The following is a 12,625-nucleotide window of genomic DNA, read 5'->3' as shown; positions in this document are numbered from 1 at the left end:
CGCTCCATCATACGTTGGCATTCAGTCATCTCTGGCATTATTTCAGTGTTTGCGCCATAATACCCGTTTCTTCCATGTTCTCGTAGTTGAATCGTCATCTCCTTTGCTCCTAGGGCCGGTCCAATGGTAAGGCGATTCAAACAATGACTTAGGCTTCATAATGTTGAGTCAAATAAAGTCTCAAATTTTTTTAATTTAATTATAAATATATAAAATGATGTATAAATTACACATATTCTCATGGTGAAAGGACAACAACTCATAGAATGGCAAAACTAATACAACTTAATTATAAGTGATTAATTTTTCTAAGAATAATGAGTAACATAGCAATTGGAAAATGATTTGTTGTAATTATACTATTTGTATGAAATCTTGATTCACTCATTCGTTATACTAACACAATTGTTCTCATGACCGTTTAAAACACTCTTTGTTAAACACACAGTACAACATATCTTAGTCATTGAGGTGCTTGCTATCAGTTTTACATCTTGGTACAACATATCTTAGTCATTGAGGTGCCTGCTATCAGTTTTACATCTCGGTAGTTACAAGAGAAAGAAGATGAAGATGGAAGAGGGAGAAAAGAGAGAGAAAAATTCTAACAAACTCTAACAAAAAATGATTTCAAAATTTTGTTATGGATTGATTGTGAATAGTTGCACAATTCTTTACATACACAAAACTAAAATGCCACATAGGCTAAGTTAAAAGACTATACTAAGTTGAAAATGAAACTACATATAACACCATACCTTAATTCATATTTAGCTACTCAAACTTTACAACATCGATTTCATCCCTCAAGTGGATAGAGTGTTCAGTCTTGATAACCTTAGTCAAAACATTTATCAGCTACTTCTGAGTGTTACAGTGCACAACTTCAAGCACCCCATTATGAACCTGGTTCCTCAGAAAATAAAATTTTGTTTCAATGCGCTTGCTTCTTCCATGCAGTACTAGATTCTTGACAAGGCTTATAGATGATTTGTTGTCAATCATCAGCTTCACAAGCTTGTTCACCTTACTCTTCAGATCCTGCAGCAAGTTCAAAATTCATACAACTTGACAAGCAGACAATGCACCTGCAATGTACTATGCTTCACAGATTGACAATGTAACCACTGGTTGCTTCTTGAAGCACCAAGAAATAGGACCTCCTAGATACTTGAAAAGATATCCAGAAGTACTTCTTCTGTCAACTCTCTCTCCACACCAATCAGAGTCTGAATAACATATCAGCTCTGACTCAGTTTTGGCACCAAAAGAGAACAAAACTCCATACTTCAAAGTCCCTTTAACATACCTCAGTATCCTGACGGCAGCTTGGTAATGTGACGACTTTGGTTTGTTCATGAACCTACTCACCATTTCAATTGCATAACACATATCAGGTATGGTATTGCAGAGATATCTCAATGAGCCTACCAAATGTTTAAAAATTGTAGCATTTACATCATCATCCTCATCATCAGAATCCAAGTTGTGATTTATTTCAGCAGGTGTGATTGCAGACTTGCAATTCATCAGCGTAAATCTCTTCAGAATCTCAAGTTTATACTTCAGCTGATGCAATATTATACCCTTGTCAGAGTACATAATCTCTATCACTAGAAAATATACCATATTTCCTAGATCAATCATCTCAAACTCATTCATCAGCACCTTCTTGAACTTAGTTATCCCATCTGAACAACTCCCTGTTAGTAATATGTCATCGACATAGATGCACACCAGAATCATATTGCTATCAGATATATGCTACACATAAACGCCACCTCCATCTCACATTTTCTGAATCCTTAAAGCTTGAAAAATGAATCAATTCTCAGATTCTAGACTCTAGGAGCTTATTTTAGTCCATACAAAGCTTTATGTAACATGTACATCATCCTTTCTTAATTCTTGTTCAAAAATCCAGGAGGTTGTGATACATAAACTTCCTCTTGTAAATGACCATTCATAAATGCAGATTTCACATCTAAATGCATCAGAGGTCATTTCTTATTAAAAACTATAAGAATCATCAGTCTGATTATTTCATATCTAGCTACAAGATCAAACACCTTAAAGTAATCTAGTCCAGTTTCTGTAGAAATCCTCTATCTACTAACCTTGTTTTGTATTTACCAGTTGATATATATGACTTTAGTTTCACCTTGTAAACTCATCTGACACTGATGACTTTCTTGTTCTTTAGAAGCTCAGTCAACTCCCAAGTCTGGTTTCTTTATATAGCTTCAAGTTCTTCTTTCATGGCTTTTAGACATACCTTCTTCTTGAGAGCTTCTTCAGTACTCACTGATTCAGAGTCTACCAACATGGCACACTACATGACTTTCCCTCAGAATCTATCTCAATATCTTGCAACATGTCAAACTCTGTAAATCTTTTTCCTCAACATCAGATGTTAGAACTTTTTCATAATCTTCTTCAGATGTTAGAATAGTATCAGATACTGGACTACCTTCAGAGTCATAACCACCTTCAAAGACATGATCACCACCAAATTTGGGATCATCATCAGAATCTAGATCAGAATCAGATTCACCTTCAAATTTTTTCTCAACATCAGAGTCACCTTCAGACTCTGACTCATCTTTCGACTCTTCTTCTGAGTCAGAATCTCCTTCAAAGACAAATTCTTCTTATGAGTTTAAAACTTCTTCAAAAGTTAACTCAGGTGTTAATATTGTACCAAAGTTGGATTGAGACTTGTTCCAATCTCACACATTTGATTCCTTCTTAATGACATATTTGTTGAATTCAACTTTGTTAGTAACAGGACAGTAGAGCTTATAAGCACATGTATTGTCATACTCTACAAGAAACATGATTATGCTCATGTCATCCAACTTCCTTCTCTTAGCATCTGGGACATGATTATAACAAACATAACCAAACACCTTCAGATGGCTCACACTTTGCTTATCTTCAATCCATTTCTCGAAAGGAACAATTTCCTCCAGCTTCTTAGGTGGACACCTGTTTAACACATATGTTATAGTGACAACAACTTCTCCCAATAAGGTGTGAGGGAGCTTATTCTCCTTCAGCATGCTCCTTGTCATATCAAGCAAAGTTATATTTCTTCTTTCAGCAAGATCATTGTGTTGAGAATTGTATGGAGCAGTAAACTCATGCTCAATTACATTCTCCTCACAAAACCTTTTGAACTCTATAAAGTTGTATTCACCTCCACCATCAGTTTTGAGAATTTCCAGCTTCTGACCACTTTGTTTTTCAATCTTCACCTTGAACTTTTGAAACTCAACAAACACCTCATGCTTAAAGTTGATAAGTGCTAGTCATGTCATTCTTGTGAACTCATCCACAAATGACACAAAATACTTGTTTCCTTCAAGTAAAGATACTTCAAATGGTCTACATACATCATAATGCATTACTCCCAAAGCATGTTTTTCTCTTGGGGCTAATTCTGATGAAAATGAAAATCTAGGTTGCTTACCTTTCATGCATATCTCACATGACTTCTTAGGATTCACAATCTTAGGAATACCATGTACCAGCTTCTTATAACTCAAATGTCCTAAGTTTCTGAAGTTAAGATGCCCCAATCTCTTGTGCCACAACTCACTGTCACCTCTAGCACATTCTGCACTAAGGAATTTAGTGTTAACTGTATCCACATTCACTTTGAATTTTCTTCTGATTCTCATCAGATTCGTAGGCCATCAATAGCACAAGTTCATCATCAGATTCTCGTCTGGCTATGTTTACTTTTTCTGATTTCCTTTCTTTGTTTGACAACTAGTTCATCAGCAAAGTGGTCAAACTTATTACAACAGTAACATTGAACCTTCTTCTTGTCAAAATTCTCCTTTCCTATCTGATGTTTCTTCTCATCAGAATTGAAGACTTCTGACTTCTGATAACCACCATGTCTCCTCTTGGCCTTAGACCAAGACTACTTCTGATTCTTCTTACTATAAACCACCTTTAGAGCCTGCTCTACCTCTCTTTTAGAGGTTCTCTCAGTCAAACGCAACTCTTGTGCCTCTAGACTGATTTACGGCTCTTCAATTCTCATGGTGTTCATATCCTTAGAATATTCAATTGCTACAACAATGTAATCAAACTGAGGAGTAAGAGATCTCAATACCTTCTCAATGATTACTTGTTCAGAAAGAGTCTCTCCACAAGATTTCATCTTATTTTTAATCAGAATTACTCTGGAGATGTAATCTGGTATCTTCTCATTGTTCTTCATGTTGAGATTCTCGTACAGCTTACGCAGAGACTGAAACTTCACCTTCTTCACTAATGCATCACCTCCATAGCAACATACCAGTATGTCCCACGCAACCTTCGTCGTCGTCGAATCAGCGATCTTCTCAAACACATTCACATCCACACACTGATGAATATAGAACAATGCTTTCTGATCCTTCTTCCTCAACTCTACATGTGTCCCTTTGTGCTTCAGTTGCATCTGTTGCAACTGCTGCATAATCATGACGAGATCAAAATATCTTGAGCGACAAACAACAAACACATTTGAATCATCCACCGATTCCAATTCTTTCCATCAAAGACTGGAAGCTTCGTGTTCAAGCTTCTGTTTCAACTTTTCATCTTCGATCTTATGCATAAATTCACTAAGATCTCACCAAACACTCGTATTTCTCAATCATAGATAATCAAAAAATGTGATTCTGTTACGATTTCGGTCGTATTTTTCAACGTGAATTCAAGAAACGAAATCAATCACACACGCCTCCCCGTTCACTCGTGTTTCCCTTAGTGATTCCTGTGGATCCGAACCAAAACTCTAGATATTAAATGTTTATACATAAGAGGAAGAAAATGAAGATGATGAAAATGGAAGAGAGAGAAAAATTATAACAAACTCTAATAAAAAATAGTTTCAAAATTCTATTATGAATGGATTGTCAAAACAATTGTCCAATTGTTTATATACACAAAACAAAATTGTCCGGTAGCAAAGCTAAATACTATACTAAGCTTGAAAATGAAATTACATCACAAGTAGTACATTTGAACCAACTCATTTAATCCTTACTAAAAGTTTCGGTGTATCCTCACAATATCATTTAGAATGTTGTTTTGCAGATTTTTTATATTAGTAGTTACTAGTTCTTTTTAAATTGAAGTATTACGAGAATAATCAAAACATCATGATTGAGAAAAAAAGGAAGCAGAAAACGATAATCGTCCAAGTCGCCGTAAGCGGCACGCAATCACAAAGTTCGGTAATTCCTTTACCGCATAAGGTCCATTAAGCTTTTTTTCATTAACATTTGTTTCTTCCATAAAAATTAAATAAAAAATTGAACCAAATTGTATAAACATATTTTTTGAAAAAAATTATACATAAGCAAAATGTCAAGATATTGCATGGAGGACATGGCAGACTTTATTGTTGTTATTTTTCGTTACTAATTATTTTTCTTGAATTGACATTTGATAGAAATGTTCACTGGCTAGCAATGAACCTTATTTGAAATCCTAATCTGGTCGAGATAAGAATGATCAGTCATTTGAAGAGATAATAACATTTGTTTCTTCTTGATTGTAACGTTATATATATCCTTCTAGCAACTTGAAATTGATTTTTATTTTAATAGAAAATACTACATTGGACTATAACAAAGTTTTCAAAAATTTAAACTTTTCTAAAAGAGTATTTTTAAAGCATTATTATGATGGTCTTAGCAAATTAATTTTATAAATACTTATATTATCCGATTGGTTAATCTAAAAGGTTATTTTTATGTTCAAAATATTATGAATTTTGAAATAGGGAAAATGATATATATATATATATATATATATATATATATAATATATATATATATATATATATATATATATATATATATATATATATATATATATATATATATATATATATATATATATATATATATATATATATATATATATATATATATATATATATATATATATATATATATATATATATATATATATATATATATATATATATATATATATATATATATATATATATATATATATATATATATATATATATATAAGGGTCCTTTTAAACTGAACAATAATTTGAATATGTATCTTGATCTGTTTTATAAAAATTTATCCAAAATATTTTAAACATAAAAATGATATCAAAATAGTCAATTCAATAATGTAAATGTTTATAAAAAACAATAATTTGTAAACACATTTATTGTAGAGAGTCCTTATGAAAGCTTTCAAAACATGAAAAATAAAGGATTAATACACTTTTATTTTCTGCCATATAGGTGATTTCTGTTTTTTCACTGTAAATATTTTTTTGTAAAACCAATATTTTTATTTGAAGATTTCGTTATTTTAAATCTTTAAGAATTTAACGGGATAAAAATGTATATATATATATATATATATATATATATATATATATATATATATATATATATATATATATATATATATATATATATATATATATATATATATATATATATATATATATATATATATTTATAGTGTTGATTGGATTTTTTTTTTAATTACAGCTAACATGGACTTACAATTTTTTTTGAATTATTTTTATTTTCACATGCAATTTTTTATTATTTATTTTACTTCTAATAATTATAAAAACTACTTAAAAAAATTTCTAAAATTTTGTCAAACATAGAACTCAAACCAATGTCACCATGGTTATTGGACATAATTGACTACCAGTGGATCTATGTACTTTTCATTTATACTATTAACATATTAATCTCTTTCGTTAGTTAGTTGATGACGATTATTTGTAGGATGACCCTTGACTTTATGGAAATTGCATCATTTGCATGGATAGCTCCCCATCACTTCTCATTTTGGGGTTTGAGGGTTATAGATGACCCTAATGTGGCACATTTATCACAATATCTACACCTGTCTAATGTTTAATGGTGTATAATTTTCCATGAGTTTTTTGCCTGGTTTGAAAGTGCCCTTATCTTGTATGAAATGATTTTTGCGATGGCTAGAGGAATCAGGTTTCCCACTACTTTTAGTCATTTGCATCATTAACCCTCATCTCAACATTTCTTTCATTGCCCTTCACTTAGAATTTCACCATTTAAACTACTTTTAGTTAACTGCTCAAGTAGAACAAGACCAACATAGGTCAAGCAGGATACTTCACCTACGTGAGAGATATAAATATCTCATAACTGATCAAGGTGATGTATAACTCATGGATCAATATGAGCATGTGACCTACCAAGAGGCATAACTAGTCTCGAGTCTGAGAAGTGGCTAGAATCCATGAAATCTGAAATGGATTTCATGTACACAAACCAGGTTTGGACCTTGGTAGAGCCTCTTGTAGGAGTTAACCATATAGGATGCAAGTGAGTCTTCAAAAAGAAGAATGACATGGATGGTAAGGTACATACCTATAAGGCAAGACTGGTTGCAAAAGGATATAAACAAATTCATGGGGTTGACTATGATGAAACCTTTTCACTAGTTGCAATGCTTAAATATGTTCGGATTTTACTTACTATCGCTGCATATTATGATTATGAAATATGGCAGATGGATGCCAAAACTGCTTTCCTTAATGGGAATCTTCTTGAGGATGTGTACATGACACAACCTGAAGGATTTGACATACCAGAAGAAGCCCAAAATATATGTAAGTTACAAAGATCAATCTATGGATTGAAGCAAGCTTCCAGAAGCTGGAATCTTCGTTTTGATGAAACAGTAAAACAATATGGATTCATCAAGAATGAAGATGAGCCTTGTGTCTACAAGAAGGTTAGTGGGAGCATGATCGTCTTCCTGGTATTACATGTAGATGACATATTACTCATTGGAAACGATGTCCCTACCCTACAACAAGTAAAGTCTTGGTTGGGGAAATGTTTTTCTATGAAGGACCTGGGTGAAGCAACTTATATATTAGGAATCAGGATCTATAGAGATAGATCATAAAAACTGCTTAGCCTAAGTCAGAGTACATTCATAGACAAAGTGCTGAGACGCTTTAATGTGCATGATTCCAAGAAAGGATTCATACCTATGCAACATGGCTTGTGTCTATCAAAAACACAATCCCTTTCAATTAAGGAAGAAAGGGATCGCATGAATAAGATTCCATATGCATCTGCAATAGGATCTATCATGTATTCCATGTAATGTACTCGACCAGATGTCTCGTATGCTTTAAGTGCAACGAGTAGGTACCAATCTGATCGTGGTGATGCTCATTGGGTAGCTATCAAGAATATCCTTAAGTATTTGAGAAGGACTAAGGACGCATTCTAGATATATAGAGGTAAGGAACAGTTTGCTGTAATTGGATACACCGATGCTAGCTTCCAGACAGATAAGGATGAATTTAGATCGCAATCTGGTTATGTGTTTTGCTTAAACGGTGGCGCTGTGAGCTAGAAAAGTTCAAAGTAAGATATAGTTATTGATTCTACAACCGAGGCCGGGTATATTGCTGCCTCAAGTGCAACAAAGGGAGTTGTTTGGATAAAAAAGTTCATTAGTGAACTTGGCATAGTTCCTAGCATTGTGGATCCCATTGGTCTCTATTGTGATAACAATGGTGCTATCGCACAAGCTAAGGAGCCTAGATCTCCCTAACGATCCGAACACATACTTTGGCATTATCACCTCATTCGAGAGATAATAGATAGAGGAGACGTGAAAATATGTAGAGTACATACACTTGACAATATTGTTGACCCACTGACAAAACCTTTTGCATAGCAGAAGCATGATGGCCACACTAGACTTATGGGCATTAGGGGTATGCCTGATTGGCTCTAGTGCTAGTGGGAGATTTTTGGTGTAAGCCCTAGAGGCCAATACTTTTGGTACTTGTATCGAATTATTTATTAATAATAAAAGGCTTTTTCTTTATTATGCTTGTTTAATAAAGTCCCTAGAATATATAGTCTGTTTAATGTATCAGATGTGACTTAATCAAGAGATTCCATTAAACATAAGGATAATATTCTTAAAGTATCTGTAATCGAGTTTTGTTGTGAAGTGGGATAACATTAAAGCATTAAGACTATTATGTATATAGAATGCTGATCACATCTCATGGATCATGGATAAGGAGTTATCAAGTCTTAAACATATGTATGAATATTAGGAGTAATATTTATACTAGATTGACCCACTATGAGAATACCATATAGAATATTATACAAAGTGTCATAAGTTATTCTCATGGTGATAGTGGTGTATACCACCCTTAGACCTGAAACCACTATGGACCCTAGATGTAGAGTTGAGTGCTTTATTGTTGATTAAACATTATCCGTAACTGGATGGCCATAAAGACAGTTGATGGATACTCCACGAAGCATGTTGAGGGACATGAGTGACCTAGATGGAATTTGTCCATCCTGCGTAACAGGATAAATGTCTACGGGCCCAATATTGAACTGGACAAGGATGACACAATCTATTCCTTGTGTTCAATATAGACATAGGGGCAAAAGGGTAATTATACACATAAGTATCATCACAAAAGGATTTGTCAGATCACGTGACATTTTCGTGTCTTGGGTAGCAGTGATGTGTTGCTAGATACCTCTCATTGTTTATTATGTTAAATACGTGATTTAATATAATTGCTAATGTCGCGAAAACCTACAGGGTCACACACAAAAGGACGGATTGATGAGAGATAGAGTAAATAAGGAACACCGTAAGATACAGTGCACTTACGTGAATTGTAGAACATCGTAAGGTACGGTGTACTTAATTAGAATACAAAATATGGTAAGGTACTACGCGCTTAAGTGATTTTGGCATATCATAAGATATGGGCCACATACACTTAAGTGGACTTTTTAGCTTGCAGCCCACACAAGTGGTTATATAAATAGAACCCTTGTGCAGAAGTATTTGTTCAGTTGAAATTTCGTTTCTATATCTCTCTCTCACTCAAAGCTTTCATTCATAATACCTAGCACTGAGATTGAAGGAATCTGTTCGTGTGGACTGAGTAGAGGCGTTGTCACCATTCAACGTTCGTGATCACTCCTTAGATCTGCATCAAAGGTTTCAAACGCCACAAAAGGTAACGATTCTATCATTGATCATGCCCATTCGTAAGGATCACTAAAGGAGACAATTTTAATTTCCGTTGCGTTTTGGATCGCTATTCTCCTTCACTTCAGAGGCAAACTCACCTTCAGAGGTATAATCTATTTCAGAGTCAGGATCAGACTATAATGTTGACATTGCACTAGAGTTGGATTGAGACTTATTCTAATCCCATATTTATGATTCTTTCACGATGGCATCTCTGTTGACAACGATTATGTAAGTGATTGGGCAGTAGAGCTTGTAAGTACATGCATAGTGGTAACCTATAAGAAACATGACTTGATTTTTGTCATCCAATTTTATTCTAGTATCATATGGTACACGTTTGTAACATACATAACCAAACACCTTGAAATGGCTTACACTTTGTTTTCTTCCAGTCCACTTCTCTAGAAGAACTACTTCCTTTAACTTCTTTGTTGGACATCTGTTTAGCACATACGCTGACGTGACAATTATTTCACCCTACAATGTGTGAGGTGGGTTCCTTTCTTTTAGCACGCTTCTTGTCATGTCAAGAAAAGTTTTATTTCTTCTTTCAGCAAGACCATTATATTGTGGAGTATATGGATAAGTCACCTCATGCTCAATTCCATGCTCGTCACATAACTTCTTAAACTTTATTGAATTGAACTCACCTCCACTATCGATTCCGAGGATCTTCAACATTTGTTCACTTTGATTTTCAGCCTTCACTTTGAACTTCTTGAACTCAGCAAGCACCTCATGTTTGAACTTTATGAGTGTTACCCATGTCATTCTTGTGAACTCATCTACAAATGACACAAAGTACTCATTTCCTCCAAGTGAAGACACCTCAAATGGACCACATACATCAGAATGCATCAGACCAAATCATGAGTTGCTCTTGGATATATTTTTGATGAGAATGGAAATCTTGGTTGCTTGCCTCTCATGCATATATCACATGATTTCTCTGGTGCCACAATCTTTGGAATTCCATGTACCATATTCTTTGAACTCATATGCCATAAACATATAAATTTAATGTCCCAATCTCTTGTGCTACAATTTACTTTCCCTTACAACACTAGTTGCACCAATGCATTAAGTGTCTGATGTTTAAACATTCAACTTGAATGTCCCCTTTCTTCCTAGTGTAGACTGCATAATCAACTTCTGGTCACAATCATACAACTTCAAGATATTGTCCTTCATGGTTATTGAAACCCCCTTTTCAAGCAGCTGAGTTACACTCATCAGATTACTATTCATGTCAGGAACATACCATACATCCTTGATCAATAGAATTTTGTCATTCTTAAATTTTACTTTGGAATCTCCCATTCCTTCAGCATTCAGATACTCATCATCAACACATATGATGTTGGTCTTTCTACCAGAGTCAAAATCAACTAGTCATTGCTTGTTTCCAGTTAGGTGATTTGAATAGCCGGTGTCCATATACCACCAGCCAACCATTTTTTACCTATATTCTCAGATGTCATCAATAACATAGGTTCATCCTCAGAATCTCCTCTGGCTATGTTGGCTTGTTCACCCTTGCTTTCCTTGTTTGACCAACAATAAGCAGAAAAATGGCTAAACCCGTTATAGTTGTAGCATAAAACCTTCCTCTTATCAAACTTCTCCTTTCCCTTCTGAACATTCTTGTGTTTCTTCTCATCTTGATCGAAGAGTTCTGACTTCTGAGCACTATCACCATTCTTTTTCTTGTTCTCTAGTCATGCTTGTTTATTGTTCTTATTGACAAAATAAGCTTTTAGAGTCTGTTATGTTTCCCTTTCAGAGTTTCTTTCAGTCAGACGCAATTCTTGTGCCTCTAAACTACTATGCATCTCTTCAATTCTCATGGTGTTTGTGTCTTTCGAGTTATGGCTACAACCATGTAATCAAACTGGGAAGTAAATGATCTTAGTACGTTTTCAATGATTACTTGTTCAGAGAACGTTTCTCCACAAGACTTCATCGCATTCGTGACCACAATCACTATGGAGATGTAATCAGGCACATTCTCACTATTCATCATGTTGAGATTCTCGTATTGCTTGCATAAGGACTACAACTTTACTTTCTTCACTGATACGTTACCATCATAGCACCGCACAAGTGTATCCCGTGCCACCTCCATCGTCGTCGAGTCGACAATCTTCTCAAACATCTTCGTATCCACACACTGATGGATATAAAACAATGCCTTATGATCCTTTTTCCTCGTTTCACGTTGCACATTTCTTTGCGCTTTTGTTACATTTTCTGCAACTAGCGTGCTACCATTATTAACAAGCTCAAACACATATTGAGCGACAAGCAACACACGCATCTGAATCGACCACTATTCCAATTATTTTCGTAGAATATTGGAAGCTATGTATTCAAGCTACCATTCCGACCGCTCATCTTCGTTCTTGTGCAAATCGCTCAATTTTCACCAATACCCATGTTTCCCAATCCTTGAGAATCAAGATTGTGATTCTCTTCAATTTCGATCTTCGATTTAATGTGAATGTGAGGAACGAAATCAATCACACACCTGATGTACACTCGTGTT

The 12,625-nt window shown here is 34.4% G+C and overlaps 1 protein-coding gene across 1 annotated transcript; it reads right to left on the bottom strand.

Moving 5' to 3' along the window:
- Positions 1 to 1,098: 1,098 nt before the first annotated feature.
- Positions 1,099 to 1,746, bottom strand: LOC127081872 (uncharacterized mitochondrial protein AtMg00810-like). Its single transcript, XM_051022100.1, has one exon. The coding sequence runs from the start codon at positions 1,744 to 1,746 to the stop codon at positions 1,099 to 1,101; it is 648 nt and encodes a 215-aa protein (XP_050878057.1).
- Between the last annotated feature and the right edge of the window lie 10,879 nt (positions 1,747 to 12,625).

Source organism: Lathyrus oleraceus, chromosome 5 (assembly GCF_024323335.1).
Source record: "Lathyrus oleraceus cultivar Zhongwan6 chromosome 5, CAAS_Psat_ZW6_1.0, whole genome shotgun sequence".
Taxonomy (NCBI): Eukaryota; Viridiplantae; Streptophyta; class Magnoliopsida; order Fabales; family Fabaceae; genus Lathyrus; species Lathyrus oleraceus.
Note: the sequence above shows the minus strand (reverse complement) of the source record. Positions and strands in the feature narration are given on the sequence as shown.